At 40.8% G+C, this 26,310-nt stretch overlaps 2 protein-coding genes across 10 annotated transcripts in view; both read left to right on the top strand.

Annotated features, from left to right (window-relative positions):
* kcnh2b (potassium voltage-gated channel, subfamily H (eag-related), member 2b) overlaps window positions 1–5,786 on the top strand; it is a 270,945-nt gene extending 265,159 nt beyond the window's left edge. The window contains exons 15-23 of the mRNA XM_030079595.1: window positions 145–338; window positions 627–729; window positions 974–1,125; window positions 1,589–1,733; window positions 1,889–2,078; window positions 3,501–3,606; window positions 4,048–4,149; window positions 5,302–5,617; window positions 5,678–5,786. Of these exons, the coding sequence (XP_029935455.1) occupies window positions 145–338; window positions 627–729; window positions 974–1,125; window positions 1,589–1,733; window positions 1,889–2,078; window positions 3,501–3,606; window positions 4,048–4,149; window positions 5,302–5,617; window positions 5,678–5,766 (1,397 nt within the window). The 3' untranslated portion in view covers window positions 5,767–5,786. The remainder of the gene's footprint in view (window positions 1–144; window positions 339–626; window positions 730–973; window positions 1,126–1,588; window positions 1,734–1,888; window positions 2,079–3,500; window positions 3,607–4,047; window positions 4,150–5,301; window positions 5,618–5,677) is intronic.
* Window positions 5,787–14,487: 8,701 nt separating this feature from the next.
* The window catches only part of LOC115378975 (microtubule-associated protein 4), a 127,519-nt gene continuing 115,696 nt past the window's right edge, over window positions 14,488–26,310 (top strand). For all 9 annotated transcript variants that reach the window (XM_030079592.1, XM_030079587.1, XM_030079591.1 and 6 more), the window contains exon 1: window positions 14,488–14,560. The gene's annotated coding sequence lies outside the window, so the exon portion shown is untranslated. The remainder of the gene's footprint in view (window positions 14,561–26,310) is intronic.

Genomic DNA, 26,310 nt, shown 5'->3' with positions numbered 1-26,310 from the left:
TCTGCAGGACTATGCATGCATCCTTTTGTTTTGTCAAATGGATTTACCAAGAAATTTCTTGCAAGTGGTAACAAGAGGACCCATGCTCCAATGCCCTGTGCTTTAAACCAGCCCTAAATATTTTCCACTTCCTTCTTTATCCAGGGAAGAATGACATCTTCGGCGAGCCCATCAACCTGTACGCCCGACCGGGTAAGTCCAATGCTGACGTGAGGGCTCTGACCTACTGCGACCTCCACAAGATCCTCAGAGAGGACGTTCTGGAAGTGCTGGACATGTACCCCGAGTTCTCCGACCACTTCTGGAGCAACCTGGAAATCACCTTCAACCTCCGAGATGTGAGTTTTCAGCCTGGTTCACAGCTCTCTTCCAACCGTGACTGAATAGGAAGTCTGTAGGTGTGAGGTGTGAGGTAGTCGCAGGAAATAGATCGGCAAGGTGAATGAAAGTTCATATATGACCAATGTCCAAGGATGAATATTTATTTTAATATTCAGAAAGTGTTCCTCATATATGTACACTTTAACACAAGATATTTCATTACTGGCTTCACAAATTGCATCCCTGAAGTACTTCCAGTAAGAAAGACGATATAATGTTGGTGATTTTTTATTTCTACCATACAGACCAACATGATTCCAGGTTCTCCGAGCAGTGACGACTCAGACTGTGGGGGATTCAACAAATTACGGAGACGCAAGTTGTCATTCCGACGGCGTACGGAAAAAGGTAACCCATCCTCCCTAACTCAGTTTTCATTTAGACCATTTATTGCACTGTCACACAAAAAACCCTCCAAATTATATGTCTGTCTAAATGGTTAATGAAATACACTGTCTAATTTATTTGATAATGGAGTTTGCCCATCCGAGCATTGCTAATTGATCCCTATTGGTCATCTTTGACACGGTAGTTCTCTTCCAGCTGGAGTGACTCATGCTTTTTTTTTCTTCCCTAACACCCCACTTTCCAGATGATGCAAACGCTGGAGAAATAAAAAAGTCCCATAAGCCTGTCCGAAGAAGAAGGAAGGAAGCAGCCAGCAACCAAAAACAAGATGAGGGTCTAAAGCCAGACTGGGAGGCACATCACAGCTCTGTGTCCTCCCACTCCAGCGGTGATGAGGTATAACTCCACTTCTTCTTTTAAAAACATGGACAGCTGATTGAGTGCTACAAAGGACAGGAAATTAATTTATGTTCTCACAGTGGCTATACAGCCCTATGGCTTTATTCACTGTAGTTCAGCGACTTATAATCACCCCAGCAAGACTTCTGACTATTATCCCTTCTCTTTCTCTAACAGAACTTATTTCAAATTTCAGTATTGTTTCTGAAAATCAATATTATAAAAGTTAAAACTTCCCTAAGCAATGCAGACTCATTCTGCAACTCTATACTGAACGAGAGGCTTGCCGTTATGTGCTCTGCCCTTCCAACTTTTTCATGCTGAAAAAAAATATTACTGTGTTGTCTGTTTTATTTTATTTTATTTTTTTTGCTTTGATTTGAATGCAGAATATCGCATAGGCACAATAACAATGATTATATTATATGCTCTAATAATGACCATTCATTTCTACTAAAAGGGGGAGGAGTCAGTGGTGACATGCCCTGCCCCTTCGTCTGCTGCACTGGACACCCTGCAGCCCCAGGCCACACCCCTAAACTTCAACGAAAACAATGAAGGAGATGGAGACCCCAAGACTGGGAACACCTGCAACGCACTGTCAGGTAAGACAGAGTAGAATAGTACATGATAGAATGCAATAGAATAGAATAGAATTGACAAAAGCAATATTCTGCATTATTTGTGCAGAGTGTAACAGACGCAAACACAAACATCCAGACACTAACCCTCTCATATTTTCTCCGCTTGCATCCTGTAGGTGCATTCTCGGGCGTATCCAACATCTTTAGTTTCTGGGGGGAAAGTCGGGGGGGCGGTCAATACCAGGAGCTTCCCCGCTGCAGCCTGGCCTCCCCCCAGCCCCTCAACACGCCACTGCACAGCCTGAGCCGCCAGCAACGCAGCCAGCTGGACACGCGCCTGGATCTGCTGCAGAAACAGCTCAACAGGTCTGGATGTCTGGATGCGTGTCTGGCTGAGAGTCGGTTCGGTGTGAGCGCGTGTGCTGGTCTGGCTGCTGCACTGTGTTTGTTGTTGTTCTATCGGGTTGTTCGAGCAACCAAGTCTTGAAGTATGCTTTTTTAAACTTTGCATTGCTCACAGTCCTCTGACAGACGGAAACCTTTTTCTTTCACCTGACTGCGTCTGAAGGAAATGTCTACTCTCTATCATAGTGGAAAAAAAGGGTTTTTCCATTGCTGTAGCCTTTAGCTGGCTGAGGGCCCTCCGTCAGGTCTAGCTGAGATCACAGGGATTGTGTCTATGTAGTGGGTTGTAGTTTTGTGGCTGGCTGCGCCTCCGGCTCAGTGCTCAGAGTTTTAACGCATGATTGACTGGTATTTCACCTCAACTGGCTCTGCCGGGTAGGATGTGTCAGCAGACCTAAGGTGTGTGTGAGGAATTTGTATGGGGAGTAGTGGAGTGTAAGAAGTGAACACCACAACCACCTCCACCCTCCTCCCACCCCCTCCCCGCCTACGGGACTAGAGTCCATTGTCTATTGTACTTGAACAGAGCTGAAAAGAGCTCAGCAGTGTATGGACAGCAGTATATTAGTGTGTGTGTGTGTGTGTGTGTGTGTGTGTGTGTGTGTGTGTGTGTGTGTGTGTGTGTGTGTGTGTGTGTGTGTGTGTGTGTGTGTGCGTGTGTGTGTGTGTGTGTGATTGGGTGTGCCGGGTAGTATTAAAGTAGGGCCCACCAGGCTTGTTTGTAAATGAAACTTGCAGCTCTGTGTATTTGTATGTATGTATGCATATGAATACTCAAAACACACATTCATCCATTTTCGTATTGTGACTTTGGGGCGAGACACCAAATATGATGAAACTTTACTGATTCCCATGAGGAAACATTGCAGCAGCAAAACTAATAACAGCAGGTATAGAAAAACAATGAAAGTAATAGAAACAATAAAAATGAAATGTAAGCATGTGTGTTATATAAATCATGCAGCAGACCATTTTAACACAAAAAGGGCGATAAGTATAGGAAAGAGTATTAATTACTAATAGACTATGTATGGATTTGTATGCTCTTGTCAGTTGTTATTTGCACATCTTGATTGCTTGCCCAAATAGGGATTACTATTACAAGGGATTATTATTGCTTATGTCCATAATGCGTGCAGAAATCATCTTTTCAATATTTCTAAAAGAAAAAGGGAAACAAGATACGCAGTGTTTGCAAAGTAAAGTAAAGTGTAAAGTAAAATGAATCAATAATTCTGTGCAGTCTTGAATTTTCAGAGATGTTTTGCTGAGCGAATTGAGCTATGGATCTGTTTTACAGCCTCTGAATGTCTTGTCTATGTAACACTAACCAACTGAGTATTAAAGCACTCCACTGATCTCCTGTATTTGCTGTGTGTGTAGGTTGGAGAGTCGTATGTCCACAGACATTGGAGCAATCATGCAGCTGCTACAGAGACAGATGGCTCTGGTTCCTCCTGCCTACAGCACCGTCTCATCACCACCTCAGGTACCAAAACATGCAACATAGACACACCACACATAAATGAACACACACAAGGTTCAAGCCTCCTGGTCGAAAAGCATCTACTGTGCCAAAGTGTCCTTGAGCAAGACACTAAATCCATAGCAGATCCAGGAATGCTGCTCTGTATCTGATCCTGACCTTTGACCTCCTTGTGAAAAGGCACAAGAAGAAAAAAATAATTTCCTTACAGGGATCATTTAAGCATCACATTATTATTATTATTATTATTAGAGGTTGAAAGTGTAATAGTAAATAGGGGAATAAGGCTATACACACTTTTTGGAATGTGCCTCAGGCTTATTACAGTCATTTGAAAAATGTGACTGTCTAATGCAAAGTTTACAGTTTGACTGAGGACTCACTGTCCTCACTGAGCAGACTAAGGACTGTACAGAAAGGCTCAAGATGTTGTGTCCCCCTCAGGCCTCACCGTACCCTGGTCCCGGCCCAGGACCAGGTCCTGGAGAGAGACTGGTTCAGCCTGTTACACCTCTCGAGACAGACACACTGGCCTCCCTATCACAGGTAAAGATATATAAGCATGTCAGTGACCTGCATAACCATAAAGGCATACACACTAAGAACCTACAATGACTGTTCAGCATGCTTCTGATTTGCTGCCTTGATGGATGTGACCATTGCGAAGTATCTCTAAGTGTCTTTGAGTTGTTTGCTATTGAGAAGGTACTGATGGAGCACAGCCACTAATATCCAGGTTTTCAGAAAATACAGTGAATGAGACAGCATGAAACCCCAGAAAAAAATAAATATTGAATGAGCTGGCCATTTTGCCAGTTTTGTTGTGTGGCATCCTCTAGGCAACGTAAAGACAGTGACACAGAGCTGCAAGCCAGTGTTTTTTGCCTTTATTCATTCTACAATGATGCACCACCACCAAAAAAAAAAAAAAAAAAAAAAAAAAAAACATGTCAAGAAGATATTTTATACTATGATATATTTAGTGATGATATAGAGATTTTGTTTGTTATCAGTTTATTTGAGTGTGATTTCAGCACTTCTTAAATATTAGCATCAGAAACTTTAGCAAATAGCATATCACATTAATATTTCACAGCACTGCTCATACAGCACTTTGCTTCATTATAAAATGCTACAATGTTTAATATTACCATGAAAATACATGTATTATATATTAATTGCTATACAACGTCACTATATTATGCCTCCAACCTCTTCAAAGCGCATTAACTTATAAAGAGGATTATTCGAGATTAAAATCACTGCCCAGGTGTGAAGATTAGTGTTACATTTTCACAATAACACATATTCCACTTATTTTTAAAATTATATATTGCACAACAAAGAACTGAGTTGATTTGTATAACATTTACCACAACATGATAAAACTTCATAACACGTAGAGAAGTGACATTATTATTATTTTCTTTTATTTCTGTGAATTTAGTACATGAAGACCACATTGTGGAAAATACAACCACCATACAAAGACATAACATTTAATCTGTTTAGAACTTAAGCAAGAACAGTACAACAAGCACTAACCAAGATGAAAATAGGGATGACCATAGGTTCAAACCCAACCACAGCTGGGGAAGGAATGATGCAAGCAACCACAGGCTGTCATTCACACAAGCCAGCACAAGCTCATTCAGAGACAACCTATCCACTGACCTCCACTCTTGTATTTACCTGTAGATCTTGGACTCCCAGGACTTTGAGGAGTTCCCAGCCAAGCCACTTGAGTCTCTGCAGCCCCAGGACACGTCTCTGATAAGCCCCAGCCAAGGGCCGCTCGCCCCCTCTGGACTTGACAGCCTGGGGCAACATCTGGAGTTGGAGCTGGGCTTGGGAACGGGAGCTGGGGTCATTTCAGGGCCAGGGCCAGCGATAGGTTCAAGTTCAGGTTTAGGGTCAGGGTTAGGGTTGGAGCTAGGGACTGGGGCAGCAATGGGGTCGCAGACTGGAGTGGCATCAAGCTTAGGGGCGGGTTTAGACTTTGGGTCGGGGGTTTGTATGGGGGCTGGGGTTGGGGCAGTGGCTGGGACTGGGGTATCTTCCCTGGATGCCGAAGCCCAACGAAGGCTGTCCCTTCAAGAACCACAGACACCCCTGGACTCACGGACACCACAGAGACACAGCTCCGACCCTGGGGGGAGCTAAGGAGGAGGAGGAGGGGGAGGAGAGAGGGACAGAAGAGGATGGACACAGGAAAGAAAGAAAGAAAAGGTTAACTCATGCGGTACCTCCTTCTTCCCTCGATCCTCTTGGCACTTTGGAGATGAGCAGGCACAAAATGAGGCATTCTCTCACCCCCAACCCTTTAGACCCTATCCAGGGCACATTGTTATCTTCACCATTAAAATGTCACCTCTCACCTCTGAAGTAAGGACACACTGCTCAAAAGGAGTGGAGCCAGGGGGGTCGGGGTCAAGAAAAGGGGTTGAGGCCTCTTTCTCTCTCTTCCAGGAGTCCTGACTCCACCCACAAAGCATCTGGAGCTTTCTGAACTCCACACCGGTATAACTATACCTTTAACCAAAACCACAAACGGAGCAGAGGGGTCTCCTCTGCCTCTTACTGAACACAGTCCAGGTTAACCCAGTCCGATCTGGTCTGGAGACTCAGTCATCCTCTAAGGGTGACCACACCACACACACAAATGACTGCTATCATGTAGACAAATCCCTTTACTGCTGTATCCAGTGTTGGTTGATTGACAAGAAGAAGCAACAACAATGACAAACAGAATAATGACAAAATACGTAGCCATTTATGTCTTGCACTGAAAATCCTATTGATATAATTATTATTCTATTCTACATGTCCGTGGCGCTTCCGATAAAACAAACACACAAACGAACTGGTTGGTAAACTGTAGTGTTAGCTGGCCTAACAGGAAATCTGCTGTCCCGTTCTGTCATTGGTTCCTTCCCCTGATGTCCTGCCCCAAGAGGCGGAGCCAGTGCCCCCCAAGAGCACACTGGATTGGCTGGTTTGCACCTCAGGGGTGGGGACTGGAGGGTTAAAAGCCATGAATTTCTTGAACATATCAGATACCCTATCATAAACCTTGTACAGATTTGCTAGTGAGTGGAGAACATATGGCATGCTTAGGCAGTGTCTTAAACTGGTAAACTGGCAAACTTACAAGTTTACCCCAAGAAAATTGCACCAAAACAGCAAACCAAGTATGAAGTACAAGCAGCAAACTCCAGCTTACTTTGATAATATCCAGTTTCATGAGCCATGACTGCATTTACCCATTGATTTTGGGAAAATAAAGACAAAAATCACATAAATGACAGAAATGTTGCATTTGAGCAAACAAGATCATGAAACCTGAGCAGTAAGTTGATATTGGCCTAGTTTCCAGAGGAAAGTGTAGAGTTATTATTATAGTTTATCATAGTTGAATTTGCTACCTCAGATTTCATTCGTCCTTATTTTTCTCACATAAGCACCCAGAAACCTTTCACCTTGTATATATGAGTTTGTCATGTGATAAATATACCAGTTTGCCAGTTTACAATGACCAGCCGAATGCGCCATTATTCTATGTACAGTACAATATGCAAACACTGGCAAGAAGAGATGAGTGAGTGAGCTTTAATCTTATTATGTGTGTGACATAAGTTCAGGTCCAAAGCTTTTTATGTGTGCGTTTGTCCTAGTTGTTGTCTTTTAGTCTGCAGAACATGGCTTAGTTCCTCTGCTTCGATACCCTACAGTGGCTCGCTGGATTTAAATTTTCAGGACAAATACAATTTCTTTGCCCCTATGAGACACCAGTGTGATTTTTGTTATGCCTGTCTAAGCAGGGAAAGGTCACATACCATGTTTTTGTGTGTCTGTACAGTACAGAAATTATTCCAGTACCATATAGTTGTAAAGAAATAGACTTGAGGTCACCTAATATGACCTCAGCACTAGCCATTTAAGAATTTTGACTACTACAGCAATAGTAAACTCAAGAAAGAGAGAGAAGATACTGTATACTGTAGAAGCATTGCTTTTGGGCATGATGTCTTGGTTTAACGTTTGCATCTTCACATTTCCTTCCCATGTGAGCTGGAGAGTGTCACTTCCCATGAACTGTCACCAGGCACAAGGTGCTAGGATATTTGTTTGCCACACATTCTGTGATGCTCAGACACAGGCATCAATTGCTGAACTTTACTTGTGGGAAAAAATTATATCTGAACGTTATAGGGAATGTACACAAGGTAAACCGGCATGGGACATACATCTGTTGGCGTGGCATGTAACCATAGAGCCCAAGTAGATTCCTTGACTTTTCATCATGGAAGTTTATGGATTCAGGGTTATGGTGAATTTTGTTGTTATAGAATAGCAAGGAAGTTAAGTTAAACTCCTCAGGTTTGATGTGGCTTATAGTGCAGAAATTATTTGAGTCTGCTTTATGATGCGCATTGCTTTCCAGTGTCACAGTTCCTGGTAAGTAACACCAAACCAAGGAACAAGGGGAGGCAATGTGTTGAAGTAATCATGAAACTCAGAAACAAAGACATCCTTTTCATTTTCCTTCATAATACAGTTTCACTCCAGCCGAGGGTCATTCTTGGTCAAACCACTGCAACACCTGGCCAGCCTCAGGATACATTTGGACGAGATGAAAATGATGAAAACGATCAAATGTCTTTTCCTTTTCTTTTTTTTTTTTTTTTTTTTTGTGAGATTTCCTTTGACTTCACCAATACATAGTCACTAAGCAAGATTAGGAATATTTTTACCAGGAGACTTTTGAGATTAATTAAGTAGAGTCTAGTCCACAGGAGCAAGTTTGGGGTTGACTCATTTTCAGTTAAATTACATGAAGTATGTGTTCCTCACAAACTAAGAATTACTGTACACGGAAAGAAAAAAAAATGTACTTGGACTTTATAGTATGATGTTTCACAATAAATTATATAACATGCAAGAGGAGGCCAAGTTAAATGTCAACCCCAAAAAGAACAACATTTTCACAATATGATATTATGGCATGGTAAAATGGTTTTGAAGTGATGTCAGAAAGATATTTAGGTCACAAAATGATGCAGGTAGCTGGAATGACAGCTAGGTATCAAAATGTTTAGTGGCAAATAAATCGGTTTTACTAAACTTTTTAAATTGGCTGAAAAGCCAAAGGTGAGTTGACCCCCGAAACAGTCTAGTCTAATCTTCACACTCTCAATGCGCTGTTCACCTAAAGAGGCTAGAGGCAAAATGGCTGCTTTTATGCTTTTCACACCTAATCATGGCGTGAAATTTGGACAGAAATTATACACTGCTTCCCCTCTAAAACCTTACCAGCCACAGAATACGTGAAGGGAACCGTGAATATTGTAATTTCAGCTCTCTGCCCCAGGAGGTTGTGATGAAGTGATGCAGTGTTAAAATCAAATGATACTCAGACCAATGTGATTAACTATGAGATTAATTTATTTATTATTTTGCAAAGTGGTGAAGGAGGCAAACATGGTTTAACAGAGCCACTGTTAGACTGTCTTGTCTGGAATTTGTCCAGATGTCTCGTGTTAGGAAAAAATGTACTGAGGAATAACATGAACAAGTGCAATGGTAGCCAGTTAAAGGGGAATTTTAGAATTGCAATCAAAAGAAAAAAAAAAGACTAAGTTGCTATTTTACAGAAGTCAACTTTCAGAATGTTCCATTATCTCTCACTCTTATTGTTTTCTTTTTCTTTTTTTTTTTTGTCATGAGCGCTTAGGATCAAGGAAAGGGCAAACCAATGACAGTTTCAAATTGTCTTCTGTGAAGAAGATGTTATGGATAAGCCCGTTTGCTGTACTGATAAAATTCACTAAAGATATAGAATTAGCCTGAAATACAGGAGAGAAGGACCTGAATTTTCCTCTTGATGGCCACAATGTGATAGAGCAACACATACAAACCTGGTAGCAGGTTCACCTCTCTCCTCAGTATTTTTTGTTCTATTAATTAAGTAAATGTAGATTTTTAATAAAAAATACAGGAACAAGGCTATCCATGACTTTTTACTCCACAGTCACAGCAGTCCATTGACACCATAGGACTGCACTGTCCTTTGTCTCATAACTCAAAACCAACCACCCAAAAAGCAGCTCAGGAAATTTGAGGTGAAAATGTCACAATATTTACAGAATACCGACCTCAAACTCAGTTTTGGTGGAATTCCCCTTTAATGCAGATTTGTGACAATTGTATTTTACTGCTTGCTGGTCTAAGCTATTTAATTTATTTATTTGGTTGTAGTATTTTTCTTGTCTGTTGACTGTATCCAATATGATTTATCACTTTATGGAGCATAATTGAACAGCTCATGTGGTGGAGGCCGTCTGTGTGAACTTTTCTCTCCCTGTTTTGTGTTCATTTGTTCACTTTATGCTTGATTTTCAGCCAGATGACTACATGTGCTTGGCAAGTGTTGCCAATTATTATTATTATTATTATTATTATTATTATTATTATTATTATTATTATTATTATTATTATTATTCTCAACAACATGTCGCTATTCCTTACATTATCAAGTGTCAGGTTCAAAACTAATGAATTCCCAAATTCAGACAAAGACAAAATTTTCACAGTTATTGTCAATGTGTCGACCTGTACAGTAATTGGGCCCTGCAGCTGTTTGTACAAGTTGATGTCATGCTTTGTAAAGCTGCACTTCAGTATTGAACCAAAGCAAGAGAATGCTGTGAAAAAAAGAGAGAGCAAGGGAGAGAGAGGGAGGAAGAGAGAGAGAGAGAGAGAGAGAGAGAGAGAGCGAGAGAGAGAAAAGATTACTGAAATGGTAAAATCACATGCACTTCAGCTCCTTCAGGACATTCAAGCCACAGACGTGAATGTTGATATAATTCGACTCAAATTCAAATCCAAAATGTCACTGAAGTACCTGTGGTTTTATAGTTGAACCAATGCAACTTTTTACAGTCATTTGGAAGCGATTTTTGCTGTGTGATGGTTTGGAAAACTTGAACCCAGAGAGTTACTGTAAATATGAGGGTGGTGTCCACGCTGTAAAAAAGTGATTCTTGCTACTTTCAACAAGGATGAATCAACAATTTACACCACATCTTAATAGCAGCATCACTTTTTTCAGTGTTGTGCAATCAAAATGTCTGTGGTGGCATCACGGATGTCCAAAGCAGATAAGCTGACATTGACCAAATCTACTGACTTCTTCTTACTACTGTGACCCATGTGCTTTTTTTTTTTTATGCACTGTTTTGATTTGGTTGACATATTTATCAGTTAGCTTTCGTCTTGCACTCCCTCCCTGAGGTCACTGAGCGTCTTGCCCTGCCAACCTGCAATTCAGCAGTCCAAAACCCCCCTCACTGACTTTTGTCCCAGGACGGTTCATAACAAGTTGAGCATTCTGAGTCACTTTCATGTCTACAAGTTAAAATATCTAATTAACCAATGAAACTGTTTCTTTTGTTGCTTTGCTCCCTGCAACCCTCGTATTCGTTGGTTTTCAGACGTGGGCTCGCCACGCCATCTCATGTACTGTAGCGAGTGTTCTGGTAGTGTTCAATAATAGTCACCTAGTGGCCTGAACTGTATCTTTACATTCATAACTACGACCTCAACTCTAGAATGTGGTTGTCAGCTCTTCTTATGTGATCTCGTGTGCGACGGTAGAGCTTAGGGAAATACCCAATGCTAAACAATACATTTATGTAATGCATACTGCATATTATAACAGTAGAGGGTTCATTTTGAGAAGTGGATTTTGGTCCATTGGGATTCGATTTTGGGTGGGGGGGTGGGCGGGCTGGTGTGTATGTGTGTGTTGGGGTGCATAATGGTGGTTTCACTTAGTTTTTTTCCCTTTGCATTCGGACACAAACACTCACACGCACTCATAAATACACAGGTAAAAGCTGCATGTCCATATAATAACCATGCACAAACATACCTGTGCACACATACACAAAACATCCTCAACACCTGTACCACTCACACACATACACACACCTAGATACACACCTTCCTTAATGGCTCTTCCATTCTGCCGAGCTCTTTTCAGCTCTGTTCAACTTTCTATGAGGTACGACAGACTCCGGTCCCGCATTTGTAGATATTTTGAGCACTTGGGGGGTTTTCGGTACCGTTTACACAACACTGGATCTGCTCTGTCACTCCTTGCCTGTACATACCAACTTCTACTACTTGTAAAGGAATCAACTCTTTGGCACTCATATAGCCAGCACTATGCAGAAACTGAAAAACTTCTCTGGCATGCTTTGAAATGCAGAATACTGTAGAGGAAAAATAAACTAAATAAATAAAGTCTGCTCTAATTTCTTAAAATAATCATGTTAATGGAAAAAAGATGATGATATTGTTCATAACAATGATGGCAATGATAATGAGGAGGTTGGTGATGATGATTAAGCTAAAGACTTTTAATATTGTGCACATTTTTACTTGCATGCTGCACTGAAAATCATTCAGCAGTGAGAGGGTTTGACGTGCAAAGCAGCTTATTTTTGCTGTATGCTTGCAAACTGTGTGTAGAGTGAAACACTGAATCCTTCCGGGTACGGGAGAGTATGTATATATATACATACATAGTACTTCCAGGTCATGGAAGAGAGGGATATTGAATAGTTGCAAATATAGTGATCCTAGATGATACAATATTATATTGTATATTTGTATCTTTGGTTGCAAACCACTGTAACAGAGGGATGGCATGTGTAGCAGTCCTGGGCAGAACAACAGTTGACCATTTCCCAAATAGCGAAGAGCGCTTGATTCAGCTTATCTGGCCACTGTTGAGGATGTTCAAGTGCCTGGGAAGTCAAATCAAGTGCACCGAAATAGTTCAAATCTAGCTTTTGCCCAGGTGGAATGGGGCTGCACTTTTTTTTTTTTTTTTTTTAAATTAAAAAAAAAAAAGAAAAAAAAAGGATGTACCATTATCAGCATGTGTGAGTGCGGCTGTTGGACCACACCGATGTTGTTTCTTTTCAGTGCATGCTATGTTAAAAATCGGTCACACCTTTAACACTTGTGTTGCTGAAAAGTACTGAAACATGAGATGTGTGTTGTCCCATAATACACTCCACTGTTTGGAAAATAGCACATCCTTCTTAATGGTGTGTACTCTGACAGCCCCACCACTGAAGGATTAGAGAATCTGAATTTTGAGTAAACCAGTGAATTGTAATACTGGGCCGGCCAGTGCAGTGCTTGTAGAAGTTAATGAGACTTTATCCATATCAGACGTTAAAAGGAAGCTAGAGGGGGGAAATGGTGAAGCTCCAGGTCCTGATTGTGTGATAGCATTATCAGTGGTTGAACTTTATAAAATTTCAAAATATTTCTTTCAATAAACCTCTTTGAAAGCAAAGTCATGCTGCCTAGTCTGATTCTTGTGATGTTAGTTTGGATTTCTAGGATATGAACAGTTATTCTATGAAGTAAAACATTTCGTGAAGTAAGATAATAATTTGATTCATGGAGATTCAAAACTGCTAAAATACTGATCTACATAGATCTGTATTAGATTCACTGATGGTTGACAAACCTCAGCATTTCCTATGCAGTGTCATTTCCCATTTCCTTACACTCCATCACCACAAGTGTGTTTCCTAACTCAACAAAGTTTTAAGTCTGCCATAAAACACAACCTTGGATATGTAATTTTTATTTATTTTTATTTATTCTTCATTTAGCCAGGAAGGGTCATTAAGATACAAGATCTATTCTTCCACAGAGTCCTGGCAAAGACGACACTCCAATGACCTTTTTATTACGAGAAAATACAAATGATAGTAAGAATATTGGTAATTATGATGCATCCTGATCACAAAAAGTGAATGTCCCACTGCGCTGTACAGGTAAGAGACTACACATCACCAAATGACGGTCGTCTGGGTTATTACAGGAGGCCTGTATAGGAAGTTTGCCATTTTTGTCACAAGGTGTCGCTCTGCAGCTATATTTTAAATGTGTGGTTATGGGCCTGAGTGACAGTATAGCTTTTGAAAGTGGGCGAGTGCGTACACTGTCACTGCTAGAAATTTGTGGCCGGGTCTGGTTTTCCCCCATTACTGACTTTAGTGGTAAAGTTTAGTCACATTTAGAGTCACCGAGGAGAAGGGTGCTATTACCTCTGAGCAATAGCCTATTTATCTTTTATTTTGTAAGGATTTACAATACAGGACACAACCTGACAAACTCTAGTCTTTGTCCCATTGAAAATATACTCCTGACTCTTGTTGCTCAGTATAGTATAGGAGGCCTGTAGGCTATGAAAAGAGTGACATACATTTGTTTCATTTTCATTTTCACCATGAGATTAAATATTATCTAGTTTGTCAAGCGGGTGTGTTAGCCAAGGGAAAATAAAACAATTGAGTGTTATCACGTAGTAGTTAGTTAAACACGCCTTACACTCATGCCATCACGTTTAAATGTGACTTCAAGTGCGAATTTAAACGCACATCTCCTCGGATAATTTGTAATGGACAACTTTAGGTCCCATATTTTCCATAATGAAGGTAATTTCTCTCATCCCGGTGACATTCCAGTGCTTTGGGCGGTGTGGGGGAGTCTTCCTGGACCGTGGCCGTATGTAGAGCCCGTTCCTCCCGGCGATTGGACCCGGACCGTCCCGTAAAAGGAGTCAAACTTCTTCATTGTATGTGCCGGGTGTCTGTCAAAAGGTGCAGTTTAGTGACGGCACACGGCCCGGCCCGAGACTGGGAAGCTGCGATTGGACAGGAATTCTGTCAGTTCGACGTGAGCGTCATTTTGAATGGATAAACCAGGAGCCAATCAGAAATTGCGACTTGTGATTGGAGCAGAGCGTGAACGGGGAGGAGCAAGTTAGTCTGCGGCCACGGGAGTGCACTCACGGGAGGGCGGATCGTAGTGGTGACAGCGACGCTCGGAGACTCCCGACAAACTGTCAAAAAGCAGACAACTAACGGTGAGTCAGCTTGATATAAACATTGTGTTTTACCTACAGTGAGCGGGAATGTGCGCTGTCTGCAGCCAGCTCGGCGTTTCTCGGCGGACGGCTGACTTCTTTGAAGCAGTGAAATGACGGTGATTTTGGATGAGTGATCTCACAGCACGCATCACGACGGTGCACTGGTGTAGGATAGTGCTGCCTTCATGTGCTCACTCCAAAGTCGTCCTTCCAAACACTAGACTCATAAATTCAAGTACCTGTGGTCGGTTAGTAAGAAATATGACTTTGTAGGACAAGTTACGTTTGGCTGTGTAATTTTTTTAGAGCCACTTTTTGCTGAAGCGACAAAACGAAGATAGCAGAATGTGCAGCAGGAGTCCAATCGATGTGTTAATCATCATCCAGCGTTTGTCGTTATTAATATAACATCAATCTTATATCAGTTGATAATACGACTCCCAAGCACCTCATGGCATTGAAACAAACCACACTCTCTTAGTCGTATTAGCCACAGTGTTGGGTCTTTCATGTGCTCTGTGCTTGTAGTTCCGATATGTCTGACTGAACGTGAAGCTAGCGTGAGTGCACCACGGTGAAGTTGCAGCCGGAGTAGCTGTGGCAAAGTTATGCAAGCTAGCTAAGCTTGACTCTCTCCCTCTCTCAGAGTCGGACTTGTGTATAAACTTACAGGCTGTGGTGGACTGTTGAAGTTGTCATTAGTCAGTCTAGTCCCCCACGTGGCTTTATGTGTTTTGCTGCCTCAATTTTCAGCAAAGACAGCTGAGCAATAACAGCTATCTCAGTGTCAGTGTGTCCGTATTTACATGGCAAGGCTACTCGCAGCCCCTGACTACATAAGCTCTCTATCTATTCAAATAATTGCTGTTTTGCATTATTAGTAGTAAGTGCACTTTCTTACTTATTAGCATACTTGTTTGATAAATACATGTATCTGTAGGGACATTTGTCTTTCAGTTTTTCTATTGTCTTCTGACACTGTTGTTTTGCCTTATCTCTTATCATTGGTAGCTTGTAATGTTGGTACAGAGGAAGATAAGCTTTCCTTCTGCCGCGCTTATTCAATGTCCCTCTGGATAAGTGCATCCATTAAAAGGCTAAATTTAAGTATGGACATGCATCGTTATTACACAATAACTATTATCTAACAACCAAACAGCTACTGCACTAATCACTAGTGGAGTATTAGTCAAAGTTTTGCTTGTTGAATGAAACCTCATGTTGGCATGGGTTGTTAACTTTCCTGCTTTCCGCTTCAAAGTGCAGCGTGTTTCCAGGAGCCATAAACTTGCTCTGCACTTACACAGGCACTCACAACATTATGAGTGATTGGTGCAAATACACACACACACGCACACACAGGCATTGTGTTGCAGAGCTTCCTCAGACCTGACTCTTTCGACACTGTACGATTCATTGGAACATTTTAATAAGTTTTGCTTTGGAAATTTATAGAAATGATAAGAGGTGTAGCGGGAAAGAGAGGATTATCTTTGTTACTGGAGAGGACTCTCTTTCGCTCTCTCTCACCCTCCCTCTCTCCCTCTATCCAGATTACTCTCCAATCCTCCCCAGCCAGATTACTGAGCGGGGAATAAGAGGTAGGACTGATCTCAGGCCCCGAATTCATTATGGATTCGATCCAGTCGCGTCCCTAAATGTCCTGTTGCTTATTTACTCTGCTGAGTGATCAGTTATTAGGCCCTAAACCTATATCAGATCGGTCAAGATAGGTCAGAGACGTGTTTCTTGGGTTGGTCACCTGACAACTTTCCCTTTGGCAGTAAGTTACTCACAAATGATCTGGTATTGTTTTGCGATAGCAAAAGTTGCACAGACAGATATGCAGAGGTGGTGCAGTGATGAGACACATGACCTGCTTCCCTGGGATGCAGGCCCACCTGGGACTTTGCTCCTTTGCTCCCTCAGGGCAGGGTCCCTCCCAGCTTCTCTGCTTAGCAGGGAAAACAAACACTTTTATGTAAATATGAAGACATTGAGAAAGTGTTGCGGTGGTGTTTCTGCCAGAAATGTGTCATGATGAGGTGCAAAGACCTCGGAAGCAACCTGTACACCGAAATTTCCATTAGCAAACCTAATGAAATGCAATTAACCTTGACCAACAGTGTGAATGCTACATTTGGATAAGAAATGAGTGTTAACTAGGATCTCTGCTTTAGATTTATTACTGGTGGAGAACATGAGAATCATATTGGTTCTGGGACCCTGGTCCACCTTGCTCCAGTTTAGACCACAGTAGGGTTGTCACGATACTAAAATTTCAAACTCGATATCGATACCCAGGAAAATATTCGATACTCAATACCATTTTCGATACCGCGGGGATAAAAAATTACAAAAATTTAAAAAGCATAAAAAATATTTTTATTAAAATTAAAACTCAAAAATAGCCTTTTAAATCAAAAAAATAAAAAATAAAATCACATTTTGTTTTCACTCTGTGCAAATTGCAAAAATAACCCAAATAACATAATAATTTTACAACATTTTATCTTAGTACAAAAATAACAATGACATATGTTTTAGAACTACAAATTTACTACAAACTACTAAGCATTGTTTTTATTAACATAGTATTGTTTTATATGATTGACATTTTCTGGAATTGTGTCAACGGCGGCTTTGCGCATGCGCGATTCATTTGCTGCCTGGACGCGGAGTGGTGAGGGTCTCCTCTCTGCTCCTCTCCTGACTGCAGCTGCCTGCGACTTCTGCGCGCGGCTCGAGGCTGTGACCGCCTGTGAGGACTTTGGGGCGGGGGAGGGGCTCGCAGCAGCCCCCGCTGCTTTCATGTCAGTCTCCAAAATACCAGAAAAGTCTCCAATAACACCAGGAAAAGTCACTAGATTTGTAGCTAGTCTCTTTTGACAAAAAAAGTCGCCAGGGGGAGTTGGAAAGTCGCCAGATTTAGCGAGAAAGTCGCCAATCTGGCAACACTGGCCGAGTCGCTGGAGCTCTGCCTACCAGGCGCTGTTTGGCCTGCGGCGCTGCCTGTCGAGTGCGCGTGACGCGCTCATGCACTGTAGTATCGATACTTTGGCAAATTAATATCGTATCCGGGTACGGCCTTTTAGTATCGATACTTTTCGGAGTATCGATATTTTTGACAACCCTAGACCACAGTGATGTAAGCAAAGGCTCTTATTTTGACCTATCTATCATCTCAGATAACCTAATTCTACTGTTCTGGCCCTGCCTTTGTTTCTATTTTAATGAGATAAGGGCAGATCAAGATTTTTAATTGTCAGTACATTTACTGCAGTAGGGCTGTACTCAACTCAAAATTTTCAGAGTCAGCCATCATTGGATAGCTGTACTCATTTTCCCTCCACCAGCCCAGTGGTTGGCATGGTCTTTTGTTTGGTATTGTAGGCATGTCTTGATTTCGCACACTTGCATGTTGATTATGGGAAGAGTGGCTGGCAGAGTGGCTTCAGTACTGTCCCCCTCAAATGTCAAGTTGATTAATTCAGTTAATTACATCTGTCAGGTCAAAAAGAATATAAAAATGTAAAATTTTCCCATTCCCTACTGAAATATATTCCCACAGCCTTTTTAAGAGAATGTGTTTTGTGTTACTGTCATATTGCAATGCCTGATACCTGATGTTATGTAAAAAAAAACAAAAAACAAAACACTGCTCTTCAACCACCTTCTGAGTCAACTGTGGAGGTCTGTGACTGATGAGTCGACTCGTCCACTTCCAGGGGACAGCCCTGCCTAACAGTAAGCTCAATTTTGCAGCAGTGGGGAGTCTGCCACTGCTGATTAAATGTAGCGGCCATGCTGTGCATCTTTGACACAAATAGGTTTTATAGTGGATCTCAGGCTGTCAGGTGAATGAAGTTGTCTCATTTTGCATGGTTTCTCAGGCATCATTGAGCAGAAGGGAAATTAGCAGTTGAGGCTGTTGGGGCTCCTGTGAAGAATATAAATTTAAAAAAAAAAAATTTTTTTACCACATTGCAGAAACTCTTCAGCCCAACTGCTGCCACTGAGACCAGATATTTACAGTTGTGAAAACTCCTGAAAGAGGAACATGTTTTTCCCCACCTCTCAAAAATATGCAGGACCAGTTCTTCAGATTTTTTTAACTTGTTGTCCGTGCTGTGATACTACACCAGTGTCTCCTGACCAGCGACAAGAAGGCCCCTTCATTGTTAAGTTCTTGCATAGACTATACTACTTTTCATCTGAAAACTTTCATTGTTGTGGAGAATTTTTATTCTTTTTGGTGTGGGGAAGCTAAATTTGATCCAATATGTACATACAAAAATATTAACCTAATGAAACAGCATCCTCCCATTAAAATCTTGTTATCTAAGCAGATATAGGAAATTCATAATTCATTAAGCAAGTTAACATTGCGGTGCTTTAGTGCTCTGTTCTTGATAAAAAAAACTTTTTTTTAATTCCAGTTCACTAATCCCAACAAATGCAATCACCTCAATCTGGATTTGGCCAATACCCAGTAAACTGAGTTCTTTTTGGGGCAAAATGCCCAGCTGTATTTAAAGAAGGACTCAAGCACACCAATTTTCACAACAGATGGGACAAATGAGGTGGAATGAGCATGCTTAAATGTAATGTCAAGCATTAACCTTGTAAGGTACATGCTTTGTTAAGGGAGTCTAATTCCAGATTTGCAGATACCTTTATTTCATCAATGCATGGTGGATGATCAGAAAATCAGTTAGTATGAATGTTACTTGCAAGTACGTTTCAGTCCCATGACATTTTGCTGCTGTCCCATTGTGGGTAGCCACAAGTCTGTGCATGGGAAACACTGCATGCTGATTCACTAAATATGTTTCCTATAAGCATTGCAAAAAAATAAAAACAATTTGCAATTTTGCAGGCAAAAAAATCCAGATAATTTTGTCCTTTTCCACCCAGTCTGGCTTGTAATAAGTCCAATAAAGAATAAAGATGATTATCAACAGTTTTCAGTGTGATTTCCTCTTAATAAAATCTGCGAATACCCATAAAATATTTGGTGCTCAAGACCAATATTGTTTTCAGAGCATCAGAGTGTTAATTTTGAACAAGGAGTGATCAGAATATGCTTTGGGGTTTGAAATAATCAGTCTTTAATTCACACAATGTAAACTACATTCTTAAGATGTACAAAGCCATGTATGATGCTGTTGTTAGCTTTGCCAGGCTAGGTAGGTTATAGTAGGACAGGAATAACAGCTTGGGTATTTGCAGAAAGTTTTTCCAGATTGCAGAAAAATATTTTGACAATTTGGAAAAAAGTATTTCGAACCCTGTTAAAGAACAAGTGAAATAATAGTAAATGTCCTCAGTTAAAGGTTTATTAAACTAAACTGAAAAGATAATCAGTTTTAACCCTCTAGGTATTTAGAATAAGAAACAATAATCAATAGGCAGATGTGCATTTGTATTGCTTTGGCATTGATTCAGTCACTGCTTTGGGGCTTTACCAAGTGCTGACCCTCAGTGTTGTTCCAGCATCATACTGAATCAAATGTGAAATATTTAGAAAGTTTAGTTTTGTGGAGAAGCAAAGTGTTTCAGTAGAAAGTCTCCTGCTCATAGTAAACTGCAGAGACTGCAGGGTAAAGGTTATTTTGGGACATCAATAAATTAAATTCTCTCTTGTATTACGACACAGCACCAACTGCAAATATTTGATTTACTGTCCATGTCTCTCTCGTTGCTCATGCCTTTTTTGTGACTGTGCAGTCTGTATGCTGTATAACCACCAAGCAATTGTAAAGGAATGGAGAACTCAAGTATTAGCTGTTTGATCAACTTGTGAAATTAGTTGATTTATCACAGTTTCACTGCCATTTATCCACTTTTTTGGAGGAATGGTGTCAAACTAGACTTTGTGCCTTGACTTTCCACCCTCTAGTTTTGGGAGGGACTTGCTAATGTTCACAAATGAAGTTTGCTTGTCCATGGAAATAATATTTGGATTGTTTTTAAATGACGTGGTATTCCCCTTAAATAATTATATCAGTTCCTGGCAGCCAAAACAGTTAGCAGGCAGTCCGGAAGGTAAGGAGTCATCGCCCTTTTCCAGGACTTCCCCAGCAGCGGCAATAAAAAAGTCATTTAGAGAAGAATGCATTTGTTCAGAAAGTGCTAGATCTCTCACGTCTTTGATTTGTCATGGAATGCAAATCATTAGGTAGGGAGAGGATGACAGAGGGCACAAAGAGACACTAACTTTGGATTATTTATAGGTCATTCTGCTTTCTCTGTAAAGGACAAAAGTGACAGGAACTGTCAGAGTAGGGACAGAACAACCGGCATTCAGCTCTCATCTTTCTCCAAGTTTTTCTGTTTTATATTCAGATTGACAGATGCCAAGAGGAGCATTATTTGCGGGATTGACAAAGAACATTAGTCAGGTGAACTTTTTCCATCTATCTGTAGGTATGACATGACCAGTGAAGCATTTAGGCCTCCAGGAATTGTTTGGTATTTGGTAGAATCATTGACACTCTCACAGTTTTGTGGCTAGCAGGCCTGGTTTCAGTCAGGCAAACAGAGATTAAATCCTGGTTGACAAAAAAAGTTATGTCATAGCATGTTGCTGGTATAGCAGCTCCATAGAATAGAAACTACAAACAGAACATGACTAGTATTTTCCAGTATTTTAAATCCCAGAATAGTAATGCAGTGAGGTGTCCGCAGCCAAGCCCAAATGTTAGTTTAAATGTTTGAAGTGACAACATGGGAGGAAATGAATCAGATTAACCTGCAAAATGGGAATAAATCCATACGTAAAGGAAGTGACAAAAGCAACGGAAGGAGTTTGTGAGGAAGGAAGGGAAGGAGGAGGGAGAAATGGCCATAGCAAGGGAGGGAGAGGAGGAAAGGGAGGAACCAAGCGAATGAGTCACTCAAAGTTTATAGAGTGCCTCAGTCTTAGACTTAGTTCATCGCAGCCCGAGGAATGTCAAGGACAGACCAATTGACTGCAGCTAAGTGGTCTTGATTCCTTCTCCTTCCTCTCTGCCCAGCCTCTTATGAGAAGCTGACCTCCTGTTGGATAATCGGCTGCAGTCTCATTCCCTTATCCTCATGGCTGCTAAACAGGACTGGGATGATTTGGGGGCTTTTTCTTCATAAAGCAATTTGGACAAGAGAGTGATGCTATTTGCCAATACAAAGCAGCTTATAGTGGCTGCAGAAGGTGGCTCTGATGGATGTTCATTAGATAGTGATGCAGGATGAACTGTGTTTGAGTTTATAATAATTCACAACTATGGGTTTACATTGAGTTGTCATCACTTGATTTAATTTTTAGGTGGATTAAATAGGCAAGGATTAATACAGGGGTTTTCCTGGGTTCATCTGGTTGGGATGTTTCAGTAAAAGAAGGCTTGATTTTAATGTTTTTTACAGTCACACAGCATGTGTCAAAATTCAGTTTAAATTGAAATATGACACAAAAATCCCTCCCAAGTGACCTTAACCTGGAAGCCAATCTAAGCCCAGTTTGGGAGTTTTCCATTTCAGCTAAGAGTCAAGGATAAAACTGGGGCTACTCAACAGTCAGGGTCATCTTCACTGGAGAACAGTGTAGATGGTGTGCTCAGAAAGCCCTCCTCAAGGTGAATAGGGTGGTTCATCCCAGTTGCTGTTTTGGATTGAGGAAGCACACAAAATCCATCATCCATTTCCTCCTGTGCTCTCCAGCAAAGCTTTCTCTGCTGGCTGTTTGGTCTACTCCCAGCATGGGACTAGGGCTCCTTGAAAGGGAAAATGCCTTTTTGATTTTGCCTATGTAACTGGCAAACATAATAGGATGGTACTTCAAGAAAAAACAAGATGGTACCTCCTTTAGGGACAAAAAACAAGGGAGGATTAGCTGAGGATGCATGCTCTTTTTCAGCACAGCCCTGTTAGACAATGAACAGGTTCACTGGAACAGTTGAGGGTTACCTTTTCTTGGTTAAAGACATCTTGACTATTTATGAAGAGATGGAAGAGTTATTGATTCAGTCTGCATGGTCAGCTTTTCTCCAGTGGCTCAGGAATTTAAATTGACAACTTTTTAGACCACAAGCCCATTTCTCTGACCCCTTGGCTGCTGCTGATCTCATTAAGTTGTATTGTGACTCTGACATTGAGAAGACAAGGGCTTGTGGAAGTTTTGATTGATGCACTGTTAGACTTGGCATTAGTCTGACCGGACTGGACTTGTCACTGGGTTATATATCAATCTTGATATTGTGATGAGAGACTAAATATTCTCAGGGATTTTGGATGTCATAATATGGCAAGTGTTGTCTTTTCCTGGTTTTAAAAGCTGCATTACTGTAAAGAGATGCATTTTCTGAATTTATCAGACTGTTCTGCTGTTCTGTTATTGGTTTCCACCAGCTTCATCATCTTACCCATGTTACTAGGTGACTGTTTATCAGAAATCTGTTTGAAATATCTTAGGAAAGCACCAATAGTCATTCCTACAATATTGATATTGACGTATTCAGTCAGAGATTTGCAATATTTGATTGTGTCCCTGTTGTCCTGCCGCTCAAAGTGAGAATGAGCACAATTAATTTAAGTAATGTGTTGAATAATTGAAGTGCAGGATGGCAGTCCCATGTCCCATGCAGGCAGGCTTTGGGGTGTTTTAGACCTCTGTTCTGTCTGTCAGGTGTTTTCAGGCAGCACTGCTCATTTGCATCACAAGAACACAGTGCACATATTATACACACACAACGTAAAGCCCCCCAGGCCTTGTGATTAAAGAAATTATTACTGTTGGCACAACCTGTTAATAATATAGGATTGATTGGCTGCTATGGTACTGGTTAGTGTGTGTTTGACCCAAGGCAAACATTTATGATCTGATGTGATGTAGCGACAACTGATCAATACTCAACACATCAGGGTTTATTTGCTCTAATACCACCAGCGCTGCTGCTGAGCTGTATTGAGCTTTTGGCAAATTTGTGAAACATTTCATGTTGTTTACTGCAGAATCGATGTAGCTGCAGACGCTAGTGATTCATTCATAATTGATGTATTGCAGAGCTTCTTCAACTACAGGCCAGGACACAGATATTTATAATGGTAAAAAACTTGTTTACACTCTTGTTAAAAATGCTATATAGCTGAATTTATTTTGTTAGGCTATTACTATTTTTATCTTGCAGGTCCCTGAACCTGATTGGCTATGATGTCACTTTTAATCTTTTAATTTGCATCTAATTGGAATTCTTATCGGATTTTTGGCATTTAATATCTAACATAAATGTTGCCTGGGCTTGTAAGTATCGCTGTAGGGAAGTTACAGCCAGGTGGATTTTATGCATACCCATTGTATCTGTGCTGTATCAAATCACACAACTGTTTTCATTTCACCATTTTGTGTGATCATGGAGTAATGGAACACTCCCTTTCTTGGCAGCAAATGAGAGGAAAACCTACAACTTGACAAGAGTGAGCTTCTCTAGTTCCCATGAATTATGCATCCCTAATGATTGGTTTTAAATCAAATCAATACAGCAAGTCAATACAACCACCATTAACATGTGGGACAGCATACTGGAGTGTTTCGTTTAACTGCAGAGCCCTCATCCATACTGGAATAGAGAGAGGCATACTGAGCAGGATGGAAACAAGGTTTTTTTTTCTGACCCAAACATGCCACACTATGTTCTTACACGCTGTTTTAATTAAAATGGTGCATTCTAAATTTGTATCTTAAAAGCTAAGATGTGGAGTCCATTGGACCCTCCTGTTGTTTTTGGATTGAAGTTTGCAAGCTAGAGAGGAGACTTCTACAATGGGGCTCTCAAATTTTGTAATGCATTAAACATGGGCCGAATTTGAAACATTCTGCCTGGAATATTCTGAATCTCATAAAAACAGAAAAACTTTGGGGAAAGTGCCTCACAGTGAATTTTGCATCGCTACATGAGCACACATGAACTTGTATCTGTCTGCCTGTGTAATGACACTTAAGTGTGCATTGGTGTGCATATATTTGTGCATCAGCATGCATGTGAGTAATTTTGAGAAGAAATAAGAGGAAGATGTTCAAGCAAACAAACTAGTGTCCAAAATGTTGAGAAGCACAGCATTTGTTCAAAAATTTATAATCAACTAGCACACAAATGATTTCCATGAATCAGGAATTGACTCATAGATTTGTTGGCACACTGTTTACGTAAAACAGTGGAAACAGTCTTTTCTGTTCTACCTGAAGAATAAAGAGTGTGCAGAGTCCAACATTCCATTTAAGAAAATGAAAAAAAGAAAAAATGTTTCCGTTCATCATCAAGCGCTGCAAACAAGAAGCAGCTCTGCTGGCACTGGAGAGCAGCCTCACTGAGCAGGTGGCTCTACCTCAGGTCACTGACACACATATGAACACAGTCCAGAGCAAAAGTACATGTTATGGATAAAACCACTGACAACCAGGATTGCTTTGTTTGCACACACACACACACACACACACACACACACACACACACACACACACACACACACACACACCACACCACACACACACACACCACTCACTCCTTTGATAACATAATGAAAGAGCGCCATAAAATGGATTTTACAAGGCTATACTACAGAGATCAATACGGTGTCACAGTACATGCATTGTCATTGTGATTATTGTGGTATGTTGACAATTTGAACACTCTTTTGAAATAATTTTGCCCCATAAGGACCCTTATATCAAATAATATTTTTGTGTGCGTTAAGTATTGAACGCTCTCACAAGCATTTACTTGAACCATGACATTGGTGAGATTAAACCAGAAAGATGAAAATGCTGATATGATCCTTAATACATTTTCTGCACTATACCAGTTTCTAATGATTTAGAAGAGCACCTAGAAGCCTGTCAAGGACCCCTGGGGGACCCGCATTGGAAAAACACTGGTGTAGATCTACTACTGTATAAGTGGACCTGCAAATTGTTTATGGACATGCACATGTTGGATTTGTGTATTTGTATCTATACACATAGATGTGTGTGTATGGGGTGGGGCTGGAGGGGGGGGTTGGGATTGCGTGACTGGTGGATTGAATGAATGAAATAATGCAGAGATAGAGAGGAGTGGAAGAATGGGATGGGACAGAGTGAGCTGGCTGCTGTAATCCCCCCGTTCACAACAGTAGCAGCTGGACCAGTGTGTTAGCAATGGGGCTTTACTGCTGCCAATCAGCCCTGGTGGGAATTATACGGCAGAATGCATGGATAGATGGATAGACAGATGGACAGATAGGTAGATGGATGGATGTGGTTCTGCTGCTAAAAATCAATTTCCCAGTGGTCATGACATTTCTGGAATACCACAAAGTTGTTGGAGGTCTTTCCCATACAGGGAAGTTAAGGGAATTTGTCAGGGAATATTAAGGAATTTTACAAATGACATTTTACAAGAATGTAGAAGACTATATATTGTGACCTGTCTCTCACACTCATTGCACTGGTGGGTGGTATTCAGCAGTTTTTATCCTCAGTGAACCCAATTAGGAGAAACTAGACCGTTGGCGTAGAAAAATGCCATTTAAAAAAGAAATTAGTCACAAACTCTTCTCTGTATTTGCTGTGACCTTTAATTTATGTGTGATGAAACCACTTCATGCCCCTTCACATTTAAATTTCTGTTGTCATTTTACTTACACTACCTACTCATAGATTACTAGCTGTTTATTGGAGTTTATTTTCTTAAACTGGACTGAAAAAGGCTTTAAAAACCAGAACCTTGTGTTTT

This window comes from Myripristis murdjan, chromosome 20 (genome assembly GCF_902150065.1).
Source record: "Myripristis murdjan chromosome 20, fMyrMur1.1, whole genome shotgun sequence".
In the NCBI taxonomy this organism is placed as follows: Eukaryota; Metazoa; Chordata; class Actinopteri; order Holocentriformes; family Holocentridae; genus Myripristis; species Myripristis murdjan.
Note: the sequence above shows the minus strand (reverse complement) of the source record. Positions and strands in the feature narration are given on the sequence as shown.